Genomic DNA, 23,380 nt, shown 5'->3' on the forward strand with positions numbered 1-23,380 from the left:
TGATTGATAACTTCAGGATCATAGTTAGCAGACAATTAAAAATTTTTGGATTTTGTTTTCCACAAATAAATTACGAAAAATAAAAAAAAATGCACATGTAGAAAATTAAAAAAACTATACGTGCAATTTTTCAAAATATTTTTTTTTTAATTCATCGTTTTAAATAAACTTAAAAAATTATTAGGCGGGCTAACTTCAATATCATTTAAAAATCATGATCCTGAAGTTAGCAGACGATTAAAAATTTTTTGATTATTTTTTTTGAACAATGAAATTTGAAGAAAAAAAAACCAAAAATATGCACAAGTAGAAAATTTAAAAAACTATATGTGCAATTTTTTGAAATATTTTTTTTTGCTAACTAAAAGTTAGCAGACATTCAACAACATTTTGATTCTTTCTAACAAAAAAATGAATATTAAAAAAAAAATTTTGAAAAATTGCACATATAGTTTTTAAAATTTTCTACATGTGCATTTTTTTAGAAATATATTTTTTAAATTATTTATCTATTTAAAAAAATTTATTTAAATTTAAAATGTCTGCTAACTTGACTGTCATTTTTTTTTATAATTTATCGTTTAAAAAAAAATCCAAAAATTATTAGACGTCGGCTAAGGTAAAAGCACCAATTATTGACACTATAAGAGACAAGATTGTAATTCCATTTTTTTAAACATATTAACGATTAATATTATTGAATTTTAATTTTAACATTGTCTTATTTAGTCTTTTAACTAAACAAATTCATATTTTTTTATAATAATAAATTACATTTACTAATTAATTTAAAGCGATAAAATAAGTTACCCGGATACACCAATTATTGACAGGTTAAAAACCCGACTGATCTAACTATTGACATGCTGTTGCTCCAATTATTGACACCCTTAATGCGCATACGTCACTGATCTTTTGAACTTTATATTTACTTTTTGAAAATGAGGTTAATTTTTAATTTAATTAAATAAATATTTATTTTATAATATTTTTCAATCACCTTTATTTTAAATACGAAACTAATAAAAATGTTTTTTAATTAAATAAAAATCAATTAATCATTTTTTTAATAACAATTTAATATTATACATATGACAGCGTGGGTTCTCGAATATTATGGTTTAAGTTTTTAATGGATTTATGTTTAAAAAAAAACACGTTATGGCGCTGTGTACTGACCTGTCAATATGAGATACAACTTCAATATTATGTACTAATTATTGACATCCACTATTTTAAAATTAAAAAGCATATAATTTACTGTAAATATATGATATTGTTAATTTTTTATATTTTATTTATTTATAAAAAAAAAGTTGATGTGATTAGATAGAAAAAATACTTGAAAATCATCATTTCAAAATACTGCTTTTCTAACCGCAATAGTTAAGAAAATTGACGCTCACAAGCTGTTTCGATAGACTCGAATGAATTTTATTTGTTTTATTGATGAATATTTAATATTTTTCACTAACAATAATTTTTTTTCGATTTCTTAAATTATACAGATTGTTTAAAAATGCATACGATTATTATTAATATAGTAGGTAATTAAATATGTTCTAAAATAGGATAGGGCGTCAATAAGTGGACCCCCGTCAATAATTGGTGCTTTTACCTTAATTTCAGTATCATCAAAAATCACCCAACTTACCACAAGATTTAAATAATAAAATACCCATAAGCAATTTTACTTCGGACACCATAAAAATCATTTATTTTTAATTACCAGATTGTAGGGGTAAAAGTCACCAAATAAACAGAATTTAAATTTCCCGCCGAAAGCGCGCAAGTCCCCCCACTTAAACGGGAGTTAAAAAGTACTTCCAGAAGATGGGGCTTGAGTTGTCGGTATTAAATTGAACTTCAGTTAGCCATCTTAATAAAAATACATGAGCTTTGTTGATTTGTGAAATGTGACGCCTGTGTACCTCGGTAGTAGTTTACGGTGCGTCGAAGTTATTAATCTGTGATCAGTGTTAACCATAAATACAGATTAAATAAGTGGTGATTTATAAAATTTGAATTATTTTAAGTGTCAATAATACATATTCTGGATTACATATGACAATTAATAAGGTAAATTATAATCTTATTGTTTTTTATGCGTGGCTCATGTAAAAAGATATTAACCAGTAAGAGGGAGAGAGAGAGTGAGAGAGAAAATTATTTTCTGTGAGTGAGTGAGAGACAGTTAAATAAGAGAGAAATAGAGATAAAAAAAAAACGATTGCGATGCTACGGGAGCGCGCGATGGTGAAGCGGTGCGCAACTCCACGACTAGACATTAAAGTCCATTCCCGTATTTTTAAACTGTCTAATTATCAACAGCCATTTAAGCTAAGCCGCACTCGTACCCAATATCTACTAATTAAAAATAATGAATAATAATTAATTATATTACTAATTATTATTATCATTATTATTATCACTACAGATATTTGTTATTAAATATATTATTGTAATTTAAATGAAATAATTTTATTGCGGCCATCTTGTCAATCTCAAGGTCTTCCCGAAGGTTCTCATGCCCTAAGTCCGCAATTAAGTCGCAAAATTGGCGCCGAAAATTTTTACGTACAAATGTGACAGCCATAAATGGCTGGATATTCAAAAAAAAATTTTTTTATTTTTTTTAAATTTGTGTCGTTTTTTATTTTTAAAAATTAAATGAAAAAAATTGTTGGTAAGTTTGATTATTTTTTTTTTTTATTTTTTTATTTTTTCTTTATTTCGTTTATTTTTTTCATGATAAAAAATAAAATAAATTTTTTAATATGGGGATAAAAGAACGGCAGCGCTCGTGCGTGGCCAGGAGGCAGCTGGTTGTTTCATTTTGGACAGGCTTTTAATGTGTATTAGTAATTATGTATGGATGTGTATATGTATATATATATATGTAATATATATATGAGTACAGTGAGTTGATAAGTGAGTGGACAAACAAGCGAGAAGGATTTATGTAATGGAGAGTAAGTTAATAAAGAGGGCGCGTTTTAAGGCGCGAGTACACCCGGCTTTATTATTTTATTAAACGCAACTCTGTACTTACACTCACTCATACTTACACTGATACTGATACTGATTCTGATGGTTAGACATGACCACATTGCTGTAAGTAATTGTCCAGAGACCGATAATTTAACCAGCCATTGGCTTAAAACGAAAAAAACAAAAGTGCGGGAAATTTGAATTTAAAATTTTAACGACACTTTTTTTTTGATATAAAAAATAGTAACTTTTAAAAATATTAACCAGTATTGCACAGAATAGATTAAGCACCTGGTTAGAACGATGCAATTACTACCGGAAGAAGTGCGGGAAATTTGAATTTAAATTTTTGACGACACTTTTTTTTGTTACAAAAAGTAGTAACTTTTAAAAATATTAACCAGTATTGCACAGAATAGATTATGCACCTGGTTAAAACGATGCAATTACTACCGGAAGAAGTGCGGGAAATTTGAATTTAAATTTTTGACGACACTTTTTTTTGTTACAAAAAATCGTAATTTTTTAAAATATTAACCAGTATTGCACAGAATAGATTAAGCACCTGGTTAGAACGATGCAATTACTACCGGAAGAAGTGCGGGAAATTTGAATTTGAATTTTTGACGACACGTTTTTTAGTTACGAAAAACAGTAACTGTTTGTTAATTATTTTAGCTGCGGGTAAATGTTTTAGGAGACGAGTTTTAATATGGGGATTCCCTTTGTTTGCTGAAGAGGCTTTGCATCCTAGGTCAAGGCTCTTCACGTGCCCGTATGATTTTATCTTGTACCCAACTCCCATGTTAGTCTTTTCATACTTAAATTGCTTTATGTATTCTATTCTCTTTGTATAGATATCTTTCATTCACTTAATGCTCCATCTATTTAAACATAAATATTATTTTGTAATCAACCACCAGATGTTTCTTTTAGTTGTTTATTTTCATTATCAATAATATTTAAGTAGCCCTAAATACTAAACTTTTTTTGCAACAAATTTTTCACTCAACATTTAAAATTAAAATAAATTATTTACCATTAAAAATTACTTAGTATCGATTAACGAAAGCTGCTAATGAGCGTGCGTTTTTTTTTGTCGAGCAGAATTAAATGTATTGTTAATGAGTAAAATATCTGTCAGGTGGACGTAAAGTTTAGGAAAGTCACTAAAATAATCCGGTTAGCGTTCTGAGTAAATAAGTGAATATTATATGGAAACTTTATTAATGACATCATTGTAAAAGTTGAAAAATACATAAAATAAAATAACCCGTTACTAAAAATGATGACTTTGTATAGTTAATTTGTAAGACTAAAGCGTCACACCGCATTCCGCTCAACTTACTGTAGTCTGTCTATTTATAAACGTTGACTAATGATGTCTGATCTCGGAATATTCTTTTATTTTATTCTATTTTGACGGAAAATACCCTGACTAAGACCCAAGACCCAGGATCCAACACCAAACAGACAAAAAACTTTTGTCTGTTTAGAAAATATATTTAATTCTCATACATGACAATAATTTTTAATTAATTTAATTATCTAGGAAATAAATGTACCTGAAGATCGAAACGTTTTTCGCGCAACGAAAATGAAAACTTTATGTAATTTGACTGCTGAAGGGGTAAATCGGGGTACTGCAATTTTCAGCCGATATACTGGCGCCTATGCGAAACATTTCAAAAATTTAAATCTAGTAGATTTTTTAAATTTCATTTTGTTTTATTATTTTCGTTCTGCAAAAAACGTTCCGATTTTCTGGTACATGGAAATAATTTGTCTGTAAATTTTTTTCAAGACGAAGAAAAAAAAAATTTCTTGGTGCAAAAAATTTCACTGCACTATGAATGAAAATAAAAATTTTTGGGAGTAAAAGAAAATTTTTTACACCGGGAAATTGTTTTTTTTCTGTGCGGTTGGATGAGCTCGCGAGACCTAGGTCAAGTTTTACGACTTCATTGCTTAATCTATCTAATTCCAATTGTTTGTTATTCTTTGGATTAATAAATATTAATTGATTAATTGATAGAGTTCGTTAATTAGAAAGATAATGGTTTATTAATTGAAACCAATTTTATTAATGAAACTATTGTGTAATTGACATAAATTTAAATCGGGAGAAAGTTTATGCTTGAGAGTAATTTGACAAGTCAGTTACTGATTTATCAATTATAAGATTGCTAATTAATTTTAAATTAATAGAGAATTCATTATTTTAATTAATTTTTAATTAATGATCTGAAATATTCTGGTTTATTAATTGTTATTCTGAAATTTCATTCAAAAATTTTATGCCCGGATTTGAATGAAGAATTTTTCCTTTATTTAAAAATTCATTTAAAATTTGAATTTTAAATTTGGCGCCTTTTAAATGAATAGAAATTTGAATTATTTTAGTTTATTTATTTTCATTTAAAAATTTTTGTGCCCGGATTTGAATGAAGAATTTTTCTTTTATTTAAAAATTCATAAAAAATTTGAATTTTAAATTTGGCGTTTTTTAAATGAATAGAAATTTGAATTATTTTAGTTTATTTGTTTTTATTTAAAAATTTTTCCTCAATTCAAAAATTCATATAAAATTTGAATTTTAAATTTGGCGCTTTTTAAATGAATAGAAATTTGAATTATTTTAGTTTATTTATTTTTATTTAAAAATTGTTATGCTCAGATTTGAATGAAAAATTTTCCCTCAATTTAAAAATTCATAAAAAATTTGAATTTTAAATTTGGCGCCTTTTAAATAAAAAAATAAAACAAACAGAAATAAACCATAAAAAACTCAATTATGTAAAGAAAAAATAGCATAAGTGTACGTAATAATTTAAAATGTCAATTGTTGAATTAAATATAAACGTAACAGGGTAATGATAAAATAAACTAATGTATTGTACAATAATAACAAACGGGTAAATGTCAAACATGTTAACTTTTAAAGCCACATAATACTTTTACCTGTCTCTTATCTCAATTGCTTTTCCCATAAAATATTAAATAAACTTTCTAGTTTATTAAATCTTTTAAATCATAGTAAATAAAAAAATTTATTAACATCAATATTCATTTTTGTTTCAGCAAACCTCAGTAAATAAACAAGTAAGAAGCAGGTGTAATTCAATTATCGGGACATAATGTGAATGCCCATGTGATGCGCTCTCGTAATATCGGGAGGATAAATAAAAACAATTTAGTAATAAGTTTTATTTGTTTATTAGTAATAAGTGTTTTAAATATCAGCAGTAGAAGAAGTAAAACTTTATTTCCATTATAATAATAAAATAATGGGTGAAACGGAGTCGGATGACACTTGGTCGGCATGGTTTCTTGATGCAATACGTAAAATACGTAGTCAAAAACAGCGACCAAGTGTTGAAAGAATTTGTCACGCGATAAGACAACATCACAATTACCATGAGGAAGAAATCGGGGAGCACTTGGAAAAAGCCGTAAAACGCGGAGTCGTACTCAAGATATTCAACAAAGGCCAGTCCTCGTACAAAGATCCCGGGGGACTGCAGTCCAAGCCGCTGAAGGTGTCAAAGACCACGGACCTGAGTAAAGTACTGGGCAAAGCCGTCCGCGAATTAGGAGAAAGAGACGGCTCGACTCTAAAGAGCATCGAGAAGTACGTGAGGCAGAGTCATACCGTCGAAGAAGAGGCCGATGGTGATCTGAGGACTTCCTTGAGGTTATCGGCAAAGCGAGCGGTCGATCGCGGTCTCGTTATCCAGGATGGCAGACTGTTCAGGCAACCGGATCGGCCTCCGGTTAAGAAGATCGAGAAGATCGACGAGCCCTCAAAGGTTAATTCATTTATTTATTTACTTAAAAATATTAATTACAATAAATAGGATATTTTATTCAGCAAGTGGGCGAGCAGTTCGTTTACGGAACCGCAATCGCTACCGAGCCTTTTATTGATCCTACGGGTTTTTTATTTTTCCTTCTCTACGAGTTTTGCGGCGGACTAGACTAGTCGACAAACGTTACATTCAACGAAACCCTTGTAAGCGACTCCAGGTTGTTGTTGACTGACGTTATAGAGGGCGATGGTATAAATCGTTTGTCAGTTTATGGGCTGGGAATAAATAAAATAATAAAACAACGAGAAGGGTGACGGGAAGAATTATGCCCTTAGGAAAAATTACCCGGTGTAGTGAGCATTTAGGGTCAATAATGCTGACCCGGATAGACGGATAGCAGCTGAAAGAGCGCACGCCTGAAACAGACTGCGCAGTCAATGTTGTGTCTCACCGCGACATATATTATATATATCTATCTCGGCACGCGTGATAATGTCGTTTCCCGATTGGCGACTGCGGAGAAAATGTTTAGGTGTAATGGCCGAGTTTACTTGTCGACACAAAACACTCAAGTATCTCCACCGCTGCAAACTGCGCCGACTCATTACAGCTCATTTTTTTATCACTCAAATTTCCCGCGTTTTTATTTGACTTTTTTTTAAAACTCATTCACGCCTTCTATCTTTGGCAAGGAAACCGGCTCGTCATATTTGTCTTGAGTTATGCAACAGCTAAATTATTTATTTCCGGCAACGATCTTCATTAACTTTCTATTTTTGGCAACCGTTTAACTGCTGAATTTTTTTTTTGCTAATAAGTTTTAGTAAACTATAAATCTGTCTTATTAATGGATATTTATTTATTTTTTGTCGCTTAAATAATTATACGGGGATAATTGGGCCAAGTACGTTTGCTCGAGCGTCTCTTTTGTGCGTGTCCAGTGACCTCGAACGATCGGTGAACGCGGGTATATCGTGGGACGACGACGACGAGGACGTAGACGGTAAACCAGGCAACCAGCAATACGTATAGCAAACGAGCAGGGGAAATCGAGAGGAATATGCGAGGTTGCCATGTATATTTGTTAACCGCGTCACTCCACTCCATATCCACGCATTCATACATTCATCCGTCCAACATATTATATATATTATTGATAATAAATAGGGCCAGAAGTTTTGCTTTAATTCAAAAATTACAATTAGTAATTAATCCTGTTAAATGTTTTTATATTACGGGGAAAATATTGGTCGTATAAAAAAATTTTTCAAATAAAAGTTGTAGGAAATTAAATTAAAAAAAAAAAATGTCTCTTATGATTTTTTCTTAGGACCAATAAGAAAGCCGTAATTTTAAAATTAAGTTTCATAATTAACAAAAATTTGAATCGGTCATTATGAATCATGATTTCGGAATTACGATGAAAATATTGGTTTTATAAAAAAAGTTTTTAAACAAAAATTGTAGGAAATTTAATTTCCTAAAAAAAATGTCTCTTATGATTTTTTCTTAGGACCAATAAGAAAGTCGTAATTTTAAAATTAAGATTTTGAGAATTAACGAAAATTTGAATCGTTCATTATGATCTTAATTTTGGAATTACGGTGAAAATATTGGTCGTACAGAAAAATTATAAGAAACAATTTTTTTAGGAAATTAAATTTCCTACAACTTTTGTTTAAAAACTTTTTTTATAAAACCAATATTTTCATCGTAATTCCGAAATCATGATTCATAATGACCGATTCAAATTTTTGTTAATTATGAAACTTAATTTTTAAATTACAGCTTTCTTATTGGTCCTATGAAAAAATTATAAGAGACATTTTTTTTAGGAAATTCAATTTCCTACAACTTTTGTTTAAAAACTTTTTTTGTAAGACCAATATTTTCGCCGTAATATCAAACATTTGAATTTAAATGAGAGAAAAAATCGCAAGTGAGCAATTTCATACAAAAAAATAAATAGATAATTTATGAAATTCTTTTAACTTCTATCAAAATTAGAAAAATGAAACTGAAATTTCAGAATTTCAGGCTCAATTTTTAACACAAATTAATTAAATTTACACAAAAAAAATTTTTCATTATAAAATACAGACAAATTTTTTTCTTGGCTCAAAAAATTTTTTTTTGATGGGAGTAAAAATTTTTTGCACTAAACAAATTTATTATTTTTTGTAGTTTTAGTTTAAGTTTAACTTGAGGTTTCCTATCCTCGACTTGTTATTCTGTCGTATCGCGCAACAGGTCGTTGGTCTGCGCGTGCTTTCATTCGATCACGTGGCCACGACTACTCAGTTAAGATGATGATGATGATGATGATTATTATTATTATGATACTGAAGATTTTTACCTCTTCACGGATCATTGGCTCATTTACTTGATCATCTTTATCTTTTCATTCAATTTAACTCCGAGCTCTCGCTGTCAATTTAAATTATTTAATAAAATCTAATAATAATAATGATAATAATTACTTAAACTAATATGATATATGATACAGAGTTTTGTACTGTTAGCATTATAAATATGGTAATTGATTAAAATATTAAATTTTATTTGAAAATTGTCATCACCACATATGGATCTTGATTGCGTGTAATTACGCAAGCATAATTTAACGTTATCGTTATCAAGTCGCTTTGCAAATTATTCATTAAATACAATCCGATAAATATATCACTGTCATATTTTTTTTTAATTATTATTTAGTATTTAAATTTTTAATTACATATTTATTGGTATAATTTCAATTCTTTTTTTTTTTAATTGCAAAAAAAATTGCAAAACTCTAGTGTTTACTTAAGCAGTAAAGTGAATTTTTAATTGGATATTTTTCTAGATCAATTTATAATTACGAAATATTGATCAATTAAATTAATTAAATACTTGAACAAAAAAAAAAGCACCTGCCAACTACACCTGAAATTTTTTTTAATTTTCAAGGATAATTGTTATTACTTTTTTTATTTTAAATACTAATTTGTTTACTTAATTTTTAAAATCATAAAAAGATTTTTAAAAAAAATTGAGCTGACGTTTAATTTAAAAATTTTAAAAATACTCTACTAATTTTTTTAAATTTCGATTTTACTTTATTTTTACTCCAAGTACTTTTTAAATTTCCCGCAAAAATTCAATTGCAATAAATAATTTTTAAAATCAGTTTTTAATTAAAAAAATTTTAAAAATACTTTACTAATTTTTAAAAATTTTGATTTTACTTTATTTTTACTCCAAGTAATTTTTAAATTTCCCGCAAAAATTCAATTGCAATAAATAATTTTTAAAATCAAAGTATTCAATTAAAAAATTTTTAAAATACACTACTAATTTTATTTTATTTTTACTCCAAGTAATTTTTAAACTTCCCGCAAAAATTCAATTGCAATAAATAATTTTTAAAATCAGTTTTTAATTAAAAAAATTTAAAAAATACTCTACTAATTTTTTTAAATTTTGATTTTACTTTATTTTTACTCCAAGTAATTTTTAAATTTCCCGCAAAAATTCAATTGCAATAAATAATTTTTAAAATCAAAGTATTCAATTAAAAAATTTTTAAAATACACTACTAATTTTATTTTATTTTTACTCCAAGTAATTTTTAAACTTCCCGCAAAAATTCAATTGCAATAAATAATTTTTAAAATCAGTTTTTAATTAAAAAAATTTAAAAAATACTCTACTAATTTTTTTAAATTTTGATTTTACTTTATTTTTACTCCAAGTAATTTTTAAATTTCCCGCAAAAATTCAATTGCAATAAATAATTTTTAAAATCAAAGTATTCAATTAAAAAATTTTTAAAATACACTACTAATTTTATTTTATTTTTACTCCAAGTAATTTTTAAACTTCCCGCAAAAATTCAATTGCAATAAATAATTTTTAAAATCAGTTTTTAATTAAAAAAATTTAAAAAATACTCTACTAATTTTTTTAAATTTTGATTTTACTTTATTTTTACTCCAAGTAATTTTTAAATTCCCCGCAAAAATTTAATTGCAATAAATAATTTTTAAAATCAAAGTATTCAATTAAAAAATTTTAAAAATACACTACTAATTTTATTTTATTTTTACTCCACGTAATTTTTAAATTTTCCGCAAGAATTTCTGCAATAAATAATTATTTTTATTCAATTAATTACCATGTTATCTAATTTACTATCAATAAAAAAAGTAAATTTGTATGCAGGCTGTATAAATGCAGGATAAATTAATAAGATGCACCCTCTATTTTTTTAAAAATAAAAGAGCCGGTAGGAGATGAGGTAGAGTGATAGGGCCCTTGTGCTGCCGGTAAAATGAATAATTACTCCAACATATAGCTCTTAAGTCAGCGTTATGCTCCTTGGTCACTTATTTCTTGAAGCATAACCGAATAATTAAATGAAAATAATTTTTAATAAATTAATACTAATAATTAATGATTTTTTTAAACAGCATCCAGCAGCTCTGCCAATTTGCCGGGAGTGTTTGGGAACAACGGCCGCGGGGAACAACAACAACACGAACACTAAGAAAAATCAGCCGGACAGACTCAGTAAATGTGTAGTGTGTGGTGCTGCGTTGCATTACTCATGTGCACCAGCTGAAATAGCGATTTTGGTTGATCGAGGTACCACGTGGTGTTGCGACGACTGTGCTTCTGTTTGTGCCGGTTGTGAGTTAGAACGGGACTCGCAGAACTATTTGATTAAATGTGCAAACTGTCCCAAGTGTTATCATCCAACGTGCCTTGACCCGGCACTGGATAAAAAAAGTAAAGCGCCGTGGAGGTGTCGGCACTGTCAGACGTTACACCATCGGACTGATGATCATACACCCAAACGTAGTAATAAAAATAATAATAATAATAACAATAATAATAATCAGCACCAGCAATCACCGCAGCATCAAACGCCTCAGCCAATAGAACGTCAACAAGCATCGCCGCAGCTTAAACTCCAAGATCTCCAGGGGTCTCAGGACGAGAGCTCGCCGATTAGTGCAAGGAAGAGACTCAACAAAATACGCGAGAACCGCAAGTGAGTGATGGCTAAAATTATAAATATTTTATTTTTTATTTTCAGGAATTGACATCAGAAAAAAAAATAATTGTCTTGGTGTCATTCAGTTTTTTACTAGAAATTAAAACGTTTAAATTTTAGTTACTTTTTTTTAATAGTTTAGTTTTTTTTCTCTTAGATCAGCGGCGTCGCGTAAGAAGAGCCCAGCAACTCCCGGACGTAAATCTGGTATTGTCGTCGAAGGAGTTGATAGTGGAGGAGTTGGAAATGGAAAGGAGTTTAGTGTTAAAGAAGGAAGAGGAATTGTTGGAGCTGGAAGTTGCGGAGCGGTGTCACAGGTGGACAGCAGCTCGGACGGTAATGCGGGTGTTGTCTCCCTTCGTCAACCCTCTACCCAAAATCCTTTATCCCAACCGCAGTTACCATCGGTACCACAATCACCTTCACACATCCAATCACCCTCAATCGCGGGCCAGGGTAGGCTGCTCGAGGAGAAGAGCGATAGGATATCTAAAGAGAAACAAAAGTTCTTTAGGTCGAGTGCGTTCAATGCGGATCACAGTAAATTGAAACGGGCAAGTGGAGGTACTGGAGCTGGAGCTAATGGATCTAGTGCGACTGCTACTGGAACTGGAACTGGAACTGGGGCTGCTAGCACTGGTACCTCTGATAAATCTAGGTCAGCTACATCAGCATCAGTTACAGTGACAGCGACAGCAACAACGACAGTATCAAGTCCCAAGTCAATTAAATCAAATGATCAGCGAAAAACAAATGACTCTCCGCGTAAAATAAATGAAAGCACGCGGAGTAAAAATCAAACTAAAAAAATAATTACGCATGCAAACAATAAAAATAGTAGACAAATTACCAACAATAAGACCGCTGTCATAAACAATAAAAATACGAGGAGTAAAAACTCACCGGCAATCAGCAAAAGTACGCGGAAAAATAACGAGAGTCCGCGTAAAGTTAACAGACGACTGCCGGTGGTGTCTAGCAGCGAGTCCAGTGAAACTTCCAGCAGCGAGGAAAGCTCAGCCAGTAGCTCAGATGACGAGGATGCAAGTTCGAGTGACTCTAGTGACTCGACGTCTTCGGAAGAGAGTCTTCCTGCTAAAAAGCCATTGACGTCAGCGAAAAAACCCACGGGTTTCACTTGTGAGACCAGCGAGAGTCCTTGGGGATTCGCTGCTGCCGCGGCAAAGCTGAATGTCGACGCCCCTTTATTCAGCAGCATCAATAATACTTTTGGCGCGAGTCTGCCCAAGTTGGATCTGGGCGAGAAACCGACATTTGGTCTCCACATTCAGCCGGCAGCGAGTCCGGTTGGAGGTAAAAAGAAGTCCAGTAGTAATTCGAATGTTATTACGCCTACGACTGGGAGCACAATGGCCTTGGAGAAGGTGCGACCGGGTGTTGGACAATTGAAAGGACTTTATGATGGTCTCAGTCATTTTTTCCTTGCGCCGGGTAATAGTCGTGTCAGGACAGGTGATAAAGCTCCTAATTATGCACCAGATCGTAGAAAAAGATCTCATGCAGCAGTCGAAGATTCTGATAAAGATAAAGATAAAGAGAAGGAGAAGGACAAAGAGAAAGAAAAAGAGAAAGAGAAGGAAAAGGATAAAATAAAACAGGCTAAAGTTGAAAGACGACGAAAGTCCAAAGAGGAACGTAACAAAGACGAGTCAATAAAAGAATTAAATGAAATAACGGATTCAAAAAGTGATAAAGACACTAAAATGACACCGTCGAATCTCGTTAAAACGGCGGTAAATTCAAAGCGTCATGAACAAAGCCGACGGCGAACAATGAATGCCGTTAAATGCGCGGACTCGTCAGTCGCGTCGAAAGAGACGAGGAAAAAAGACTGCCACCCTGAGCTCAACTCCAATTCTCACTCATCATCATCATCGTTATCATCATCCTCATCATTATTGCAGCATCAACAGCAACAGCAGGCTGATGAGTCAAAGTCAAATCCTGGCCACTCAAAATCCTCCCAACCACGAGCCTGTACTAGCGCCAACACCACCAACACCACCACGACACCCCGCGCGACACCCTGCTCCACCAGGAAGGGTAAGAGTCTACCCCCGCCCGCTCACAACAAACAATGTCTCAGACATCCTCAACCTAATACTTCTCTAAGACGCATTCAGATCCACTAAATCTCCCCCAGGAGTCACAAATTTACTCCATCGTCATAGCAAATTTTTTTTTACATAAAATTTAAATCACTTGCTAGCAAAGGACCTCGATGATTAAATTTGTGAAGTACCTGGAAAAATTTACCGCTCCTATGTCCCACCTAATTTACAATCCTGTCACTTTAATAAATTAAATTCACCACGTGGATGTGTTGGCGGTGTGGTGTGCGGTATCTTGGTACTATTTAGTACGTGTGCGTGTGCCTGCATCCTAATTACCCTGGCAACCGAATCACCTCAAAATTTTTGTGGTCATGCACTAAAAATTCATATTTAATTTTTAAAAATTTGCATGTGCTTAGATAATTATTTTTTTTTTTTTAATTAGATTGCATGAGTAATTAGTGGCAAAAAATTAAATGTTAAGAAGGTTTATAAACTATCGGTTTATTTAATGAGCTTACAATAAAAATGAAGTAATTAATTGAGCGATTGAATTTAATTGTCAATTAAATAATTTGCCAACACAGTCCTTAGATCTCCCCGGTCCTGCTTTGCTTTTTTATTAGCTCGTTACCCTGCTAAAAAATAATTTATTTTAAGTAGATTATTTTTTTTAGTTTTAAATTGAAATTATAAATAAAATTTATTTATTTTTATTTACAGAGGAAGCGATGACGATACAAAATCTTCCGTCAGGAGTAACGCAGAAGGACCTTGAGTTATTCAAGGAAGCGCGGGAGCAAGCGAACCGTTTGACGGCTACGGAAAATGAGTCCGAGCAGTCGACGAGTCCCGGAGGGACTGGACCAGGTGTGGGAACACGTAATCCAGCGGCGATTGTCTTCGGACGGTTCGAAGTCGAGACCTGGTACTCGAGTCCGTTTCCTCAGGAGTATGCGCGGCTACCAAAATTATTTTTCTGTGAGTTTTGTCTCAAGTACACCAAGAGTCGGGCGGTGCTGGATCGGCATATGGATAAATGTCAGTGGAGGCATCCGCCTGCTACGGAAATTTATCGCTGCAATGATCTTTCAGTTTTTGAGGTAATTTTTATAATAATCAATTTTATTATTATTATCAACCAGTGATGGGCAGTACATTTGGATTTTAAGTACTAATTAAGTAATAAATACTTTGATATATAATAATTTTTTTTTGTAGAGTAAAAATATGAAAGTAATTAGTATTTTGAACAAGTACTAAATACGACATACCGAAGTACTTAGTATTTTATTTATTATCTAATTACAAATACTTTTAATTTTTCCTAGTACTAAATACAATAGTATTTAGTATTTTATTTTTAAACTAAATAACAATACTTTTGTACTCATAGAACGGTTCAAGTACTAAGTACATTTGTACTGAGATTAAAAGTTGCATTTAAGTACTAGATCATTGGTATTTCTAACAAAAAATAATTAAAAACTCCCAGAGTATTTTTTAGATTGACTATAGAAGTTGAGCCAATAATAAATTAAAACGATTCAACCTTTTAACTCTACAAGAACTTTTTATTTTAAATTTTATGTCAATAGAAAAAAGTTTTTTTTTTTTTTAAGAACCCGTAAAGAAATGATGTTATAAAATTTAATATAATAATTTTTGCTCGGGTATATAAAAATGATTGATTAGATTACTGGTTGAAGCTGAAACATAAACTGTACGCATGCACTTATTTGAACTAAACAGTATAAATTTGACAATAATATATTAATATCATCTAATGAATAAATTTGACTATTAAAATCTTAGGAGTGCAATAGTATATTCAAAAATGATAATTTTAAGTCTCAATCGTCGTATGTAAAGTTCTGGTAGTGATAGAATAAGTATTAAAAATTTTTTTTTAATAGATACTGTGACAATTATAAGTTGTAATTACAATTATGCTTAGTACTTATATGAAATTTAAGTAAAAAGTACTACAACAAGTACAATGTATTTAGTATAGATTTATCGTAAAAAATACTAAGTTACAAACTATTTAGTACTTTGTCCGTTTCTGAGGATAAGTATTTTTTAGACACGTACCAATAATTCATTTGGGTTTCAAGTCAAATTTTACTTAAATACTCAGTGTTTATTAAATCCTATTTTGTCCATCGCTGTTATCAACAATGACCTAATGATTTCTTCTTTTTTTTTTTTAGATTGATGGCAACGTCAACAAAATTTACTGTCAGAATCTTTGTCTGCTAGCAAAATTATTTCTTGATCACAAAACTCTTTACTATGACGTCGAGCCGTTTCTCTTTTACGCGGTAACTAAAAATGATAAATTCGGATGTCATTTAGTCGGATATTTTTCAAAAGAAAAACATTGTCCGGCTCAACGGTACAACGTCTCCTGTATAATGACACTGCCGCAGTATCAACGTCAGGGCTTCGGTAGATTTCTCATCGAGTTCAGTTACCTGCTGTCAAAAGTCGAAGGTATCCCGGGAACACCAGAAAAACCGCTGTCTGATCTAGGCCGGGTGTCTTATCACTCGTTCTGGAAGAGCGTCGTCCTCGAGCATCTTGACGCGCATCGCGATGCCAAGGAAATAAAACTCGGTGACATTACGAAAGAGACTGGAGTATCAGCTCACGATATCGCGACGGCGCTGCAGCTTCTGGGGTTCGTGAGGACCCTGGACAAGGCAGTAAATGACGTGTCCAAGGGTAAGATCGCCGTGGTGGTGGACTGGAGTAAAGTCGACACGCATATGGTGAAAGTTAAGAAAAGTTCGCGCATTTCACTGGACCCTGATTGCTTGAGATGGATCCCGTTGCTGACTCAGATTCCTAATCCCTATCAAAGTCCCGAGGAGTTGAGCGAAGTCAGTCCGGAAGCGTCCCCGGAAATTTCTCCGAAACCTGTCACTGCGATGGTGGAGAAGATCCAGAAGGTCAAGATTAAAAAACGACCAAGGGGTCGCCGTATTGGAGTCAGAAGGTCGGGTATCAAAGCCCGCAGTCCTCTGAAGTCCCCGAAGGTCAAGGAAATTGATAAAGAGGATAAGGAGAAAGAGAAGGAGAAGGAGAAGGAAAAAGAAAAGGAAAAGGATGACAAGGAAAAGGAGAAGGATAAAGACAGTGGTAATATTGCGGACATTGAAGACGAAGAGAATCCAGCGGCAGTTGTAGCGGAAACAACAAAAACACCTAGAAATTCACGCAATAGTATTATGAACAAGAGTATTCCGATAACAAACACACCCAAGATGTCAACTCCGGTATCAATAAGTCGTCGGAGGATACGAACTCCTAAAACAGTAGTGGACATTCCGTTGAGCACAACCCCGTCGAGGAAACGGAAACATTCCGAAAAGACTGAGGATGAGGATAAGGATAAAGAAAAAGAAAAGGAGAAGGAGAAGGAAAAGGAAAAGGAAAAGGAAAAGGACAAAGATAAGAAACCTGTTGAGGGTACGGTAAGTGCGAGAAAACGTGCGCGCGAGGCTAAAGAAAAAATTATCAAGGAGAAGGAGAAGGAGAAAGAAAAGGAGGAGAAGGAGAAGGAAAAGGAAAAGGAAAAAGAGAAAGAGAGAGAGAAAGCTAAAGTAGAAGAGGCTGATAAGAAGAGTTTAGTAAAATCAATGGAGAGGGCGACGAAGCAGAGCAAATTGGATGATATTTTGATGAAGGTCACGAGTCGGCAGACTAAAAGTTTGCTGGCGAAAGAGAAGAAGGAAAAGAAACTTGAAGAAAAGGAAAAGGAGAAAGAGAAAGAGAAGGAGAAGGAGAAGGTGGTGGAGTGTAATGGCAAAGATGAGGGCAAGATTAATGAAAGGAACTTGTTGACTGGAAGAAGACGCGGCAAGATGACGTACAAGATTGCGGAGTTGGCCAAAGCCAAGAAGGAACGACTAGCGAGTCCTGTACGCGCCAAGTCGCGAAGCACAACTCCCAAGTTTGATAAGAAGCAGCTGACTATTCCGCAAATGATCGCGCCCGTGAAAACAAATGAGGTTGAGGTGAACAAGGAGTTGGAGATGGAGATGGAGAAGAAGGAACTGGAGATGGAGATAGAGAAGAAGGAAAGTGAAGTGAAGACTAAAGTTCCGGAAAGTGAAGTTCCGACTGCTAGTCCGGGAGAGTATGAGGGTGGAGATGAGGACGAAGGAGAAGAGGAAGAAGAGGAAGAAGATTTACGGCCTAAATCGATTCCTAGGACAGTGAAAATTATTGAGCAGCCGGAGCCGGTGTTTAGTGAACGAGCTGATACGCCTGTACCTGATGAGACTAGTGAGGAGAAAGTTGTTGTTGTTAATAATAAGGAGGGAGAGAAGGAAGTTGATGATAAAGTTGAGAGTGTAAAGATTAATGAAGCTGATGAACCTAAGGACCAACCAGTTCAGGTTCAGATTCAAGGTGCGCGGGAAGATGAGAGTAAAGTCGCTCCGGAAGTTGATAAAGTTGTGGAAAAAATTGTCGAACCAGAGGTTGAAGAGCCTGAGCCGAAGTTGGAAACAGAAGATTTTAAACAAGTTGAAGAAAATAAAAAAGAAGAAGAACTGCCGCAGCCGGAGCCAGAGCAGGAACATCAGCAGCAGCAGCAGCTGGAACCATTGAAAGAAATTAAAGAACTCGAGCAGTCTTGCTCGCCGGTTTCTGTTGCGTCCAAAGAATCCCCAGCTCTGTCTCATCCTATCGCTGAAGAAATCCCGCCGATGATTGAAGAAAAACCGATTATGAACATCGAGCATCGGGAAATAATCCACGTGCCGCAGACAGTTTCCGAGGAGAAGCAGCACTCGCCAGAAAGCGGAAAGACGACTCCGCATCTGGAGAACCCGGGGTCTGTTAAACGCACGCCGCCATCTCAGCCAGACTTGCCTTCAATGGGAGTCTACACTCCCGACTCTACGACAAATTCAGTCCACTCGCTGCACTACGGGCAGTGCGACCTGGACGTCAGTCAACTGGGTCTCGAATCCCCGACCTCAATAGCCAGCGATTTGGCGTCGCAACACAGCGTCGAAAGACCACCGAGTGCTCTGCCGATGACAACCGTATCAGCGCCGACTCTCAACTCAAATCCCATTCAAATTCCCCCGCCCTCGTCAGTCTCAATGTCTCAAGTGCACTACGACTGTTCGATATCCCAGCACTCCCCCCACATGTCAATCCACCACTCGATGCATCAGTCACTCCAGCAGCCGAGGACTCCATCGAGTATCCCGACTCAGAGTCCTCAGCCTCTACCACAATCGCACACTCCCCAGCCCCACCAGTCTCACACCCCCCAGTCCCACACACCTCAGCCCCACACTCCCCAATCCATCCCCCAATCGCACACTCCCCAGCCAATGCAATCTCACACACCCCAACCTATGCCTCAATCTCACACTCCTCAGCCCATGCCCCAGTCGCACACACCCCAGCCTCTAGTCCAGACTCACCCCCAAAATATTCCCACCCACAGTCCACAGCCGATGCAGCTGATGGTTCAGTCGCAGTCGAGTCTCAACATCCAGCAGCACTCGCCTCATCATCACCACCACCAGCAGCAACAGCAGCAGCAGCAGCAGTCTCAGCCTCAACCTCAACCTCAGTCTCAGCCTCAATCCCAGTCTCAGTCGCAGTCGCAGTCTCACAGCAGCAGCAAGCGCGCCAATGGTTCTCAGACTCACAGATCAAGATCAAATCAGCAAAGTAGATCTCATCGTGCAACTCCACCAGCCTCTCAGAGTCAGCACCTCAGCCATACAGTGACCCACGGGAGCTCTATACCGCCTCAGTATCAACAGACAACCATGTCCATACCTCATCACACCCACTCTCACTCTCATTCCCACAACATGGCCGTGATATCTCAGAGCAATTACATGGCAGTTGCGTCTCAAACCTTTCCATCGCAAAATACTTACGTACTTCAACATCGCGGTGGTAGATCTGGTGCACCGACACCCTGCACCACAGCCACCAACTTCTACATTCAAACGAGCGCGATGCCGCCTCACTCTCACACGCCCTCGCCATCGCTGACCGGCTCCACGAACCACCAGACCCCCAACTCATGCAGCCTCGCTAAATTGCAGCAGCTCACCAACGGCCTGGAAATGATTCCACCCACGCCTCCGCCCTCAATGAATCTCACACCCCCACCACCGATTCCCCACACGATGACCCCGCCACAGAACTCGCGGCAGCTCCCCACTCCTCCGCAAGTTCCTCTGGGGTATCCCAAAAATTACTACAACGTAAACTCCGCAGCACCTGGTCCTCCGAGCAGATCGACCTCCAGGTCCTCAGCCAACGCCAACATGGCGTCGCTCACCCAGGCCTACCCATCGGAAAGTCTCTACAGGCAAACTCTCGACCCCACCAGCTCCTGTCCCCAGATGCAAACCACCGCGACCCGGGTCAGTCCCAACGTCGCACTCAACACAAATCTCATGGCAGCCCAGTACGGCTACCGCGTGACCCAGCCGACCTCCGGCTACATGAACCAGGCGGCTCAGATCGGGGGATTCATGAACCAGGCAGGACAACTTGGTCCCGTTGGTGTCGTAAATGTACCAGCTCCATACTCCCAGGATCCTCATCAGCAGAATCCAGTCTACACGACCTACCACGGATACATCAACAGCGGGCTCATGCAGCCACTCAACGGAACCATGAGGCCGCGATAATTTTAATCTTATGACTGTCAGCAATAACCGCTTCATTTTTTTTACTATTATTTATCTCAACTTGTTGTGTAAAATATTTATAAATATTTATGTAGTCCAAGATTTTTTCGCGGGTGGAAAATTTATTCAGGTTGAGGTTTTTTTTATTTAAAATCAACAAATTATTAGTAATCCACCGCACGGCGTTGTACTTTATTATGTAAAATATAACTCGCTAATTGTTAATTAATTAATTAATTAATTAATCAGTTAATTAATTAATTATTGATGATAAATTTATTTAAAAGTAATTTATCTTTAATTTTATTTTTAAGTTTTGCTTTTTTTATGCTTACGACTCAAATAGATGCACGTTATTATTTAAATTTAAATTCAAATTTGAATTTGAATTTGAATTTAAATTTAAATTTAAAAAAAAGTGATTGTTATTACACTTAGAATTTAAAAAATTTTTACTTACACTAGAGTATGAAATAATTTAATTATAATTTATAAATAAATTAATTAATGATTTAGTAATGAGTAAAAAAAAGTAAAATTATAATTAACATGTACCTTGTCGCGAAGCTAATTGTCTATTCAGCAAAATGTCGTGATTTATTATTATTTTTTTTTAGTTATTAATTTTTTATTTAATTTATTGATAAGAGAATGAGTAAAAAAAAATTGTATAAAATTGCGTGGTGAGTAAATTTAAAAAAATTATTTAAATACACGAGGATTTGAAAATGAGTGCGACTGTTTGCCGAATAGCACACGAATTAGTCCCATTTGATTGATAGTTTTGTAGAAATATTTTATTATTATTATTTTATTTTATTTTTGTTTTCTGTTTGTTCTAAATAAAATGTGGACGTGAAAAAAGGATTTAAAGAGTGGATGGTTATTGATTTAGGTATTTAAGTAATTATAATTATAATATATGATAAATAAATAATATTATAAATGCGATAACTTTAGTTGCAAAGTGACTACTGAGAAAGTCTTTAAAAATAGTGTATAAATATTTATTGTACATAGATATAAAAAATAAAAAAATAATAAATACTAATATCCATTTTTATTTTTTTTATTTTTAAATATTTAAATACTTTATGTCTTTAAATTATGAAAATTTTATTACAAAAGTCAAAATTTGAATTTATAATTATATTTACGTTTAATTAAAAATTGCACATTTTATTTTTTTTATTTTTAAATATTTGAATATTTTTTTACTTTAATTTATGAAAATTTTATTACAAAAATTTAAATTTTAATTTAAAAAAATTTTTTTGACGTTTAATTAAAAATTGCGAATTTTATGTTTTTTATTTTTAAATATTGGAATATTTTTTTTACTTTAAATTATAAAAATTTTATTACAAAAATTTAAATTTGAATTTAAGAAATTTTTTTGACGTTTAATTAAAAATTGCACATTTTATTTTTTTTATTTTTAAATATTTGAATATTTTTTTTACTTTAAATTATGAAAATTTTGTTACAAAAATCAAAATTTTAATTAAAAAAATATTTTTGACGTTTAATTAAAAATTGCACGATTTTATTTTTAAATATTTGAATATTTTTTTACTTTAAATGATAAAAATTTTATTACAACAATTTAAATTTGAATTTAAAAAATTTTTTAAATCATTTTTTTGGACGTTTAATTGAAAATTGCACTTTTTTTTTTTTTATTTTTAAATATTTGAATATTTTTTTTACTTTAAATTATGAAAATTTTGTTACAAAAATCAAAATTTTAATTAAAAAAATATTTTTGACGTTTAATTAAAAATTGCCCATTTTTTTATATTTTTGAATACTTCAATATTTTTTTACTTTAAATTATGAAAATTTTATTACAAAAATCAAAATTTTAATTTAAAAAATTTTTTGAATAATTTTTTTGACTTTTAATTAAAAATTACACAATTTTATTTTTAAATATTTGAATTTTTTTTTTTACTTCAAATTATAAAAATTTTATTACGTAAATTAAAATTTGAATTTAAAAATTTTTTTGGACTTAATTCAAAATTGCACATTTTTTTTTTATTTTTAGAATCTTAAATATTTCGAGTTTAAATTATAAAAATTTTGTTACAAAAATTTAAATTTGAATTTAAAAAATTCCTATGACGTTTAATTAAAAATTGCACAATTTTTTTTTTTAAATATTTGAATATTCCATGACTTTAAATTATCAAAATTTTGTAACATATTATATTGTAATTTTTTTTAAATATTTCACGACTTGTTTGTAAATTAAAACAAAAAAATTTATTCTGGATCACCTTCATCTTCATCACGTTTTTTCTTTTTCTTAACAACTTTTCGTTTCTTAGCAGCATTAGCGAGATTGACATATTTCTGACGTTGATCTGGAGTCATTTTAGCCCACTGTCTACCCGCAGCACGTGCGATAGTAGTGACATGTTCATTAGGTTTTTTGCTTCTCATCCTCAGAAAAAATATCAAAAACGGATTCGTCGGTCCAGATGAACTTTTCTTCGGTTTATTTATTATTTTTTTCGAACGTCGAGGCTCTGGTGTTTTTGCTGGAGTTCCATCTGCGCTACACAATAAATAAAATAAATAAATAGTAAAAATAATAATAATTATCAATTATTTAATCACCTTTTGGTGTATCCTCCGTGTTCTCGTGCTTCCGACTTTTTGGGCGTTGATTTCTCATTGCCCATTCTACTATTCTCTTACGTTTTTTATCAGACATCTACCGCATCACTTTTTAATTTATTAATAATAATAGTATATCAAATAAATAAATATATAACA

General features: G+C 33.0%; 2 protein-coding genes across 4 annotated transcripts; one reads left to right on the forward strand and one right to left on the reverse strand.

The window, feature by feature from the left end:
• Positions 1-1,896: 1,896 nt before the first annotated feature.
• LOC130664972 (histone acetyltransferase KAT6B) lies at positions 1,897-20,997 on the forward strand. 2 transcript variants are annotated; one of them, XM_057465188.1, is made up of 6 exons: positions 1,897-2,079; positions 6,073-6,800; positions 11,252-11,835; positions 11,996-13,902; positions 14,637-15,016; positions 16,127-20,997. In XM_057465188.1, the coding sequence occupies exons 2-6, from the start codon at positions 6,279-6,281 to the stop codon at positions 20,594-20,596; spliced, it is 7,863 nt and encodes a 2,620-aa protein (XP_057321171.1). In that variant the 5' UTR covers positions 1,897-2,079; positions 6,073-6,278; the 3' UTR covers positions 20,597-20,997. The 2 variants fall into 2 exon arrangements, with proteins under 2 accessions (XP_057321171.1, XP_057321172.1); XM_057465189.1 differs by having other exon boundaries at positions 1,898-2,079; positions 11,996-12,174.
• A 1,614-nt stretch (positions 20,998-22,611) lies between these two features.
• On the reverse strand, positions 22,612-23,361 carry LOC130664974 (high mobility group protein 20A-like). 2 transcript variants are annotated; one of them, XM_057465191.1, is made up of 2 exons: positions 23,222-23,361; positions 22,612-23,154 (listed from the first exon to the last, which is right to left on the reverse strand). In XM_057465191.1, exons 1-2 carry the CDS (start codon positions 23,316-23,318, stop codon positions 22,865-22,867), a joined length of 387 nt encoding a protein of 128 aa, XP_057321174.1. In that variant the 5' UTR covers positions 23,319-23,361; the 3' UTR covers positions 22,612-22,864. The 2 variants fall into 2 exon arrangements, with proteins under 2 accessions (XP_057321174.1, XP_057321176.1); XM_057465193.1 differs by having other exon boundaries at positions 22,612-23,159.
• Positions 23,362-23,380: the final 19 nt, after the last annotated feature.

Source organism: Microplitis mediator, chromosome 3 (assembly GCF_029852145.1).
Source record: "Microplitis mediator isolate UGA2020A chromosome 3, iyMicMedi2.1, whole genome shotgun sequence".
NCBI lineage: Eukaryota > Metazoa > Arthropoda > Insecta > Hymenoptera > Braconidae > Microplitis > Microplitis mediator.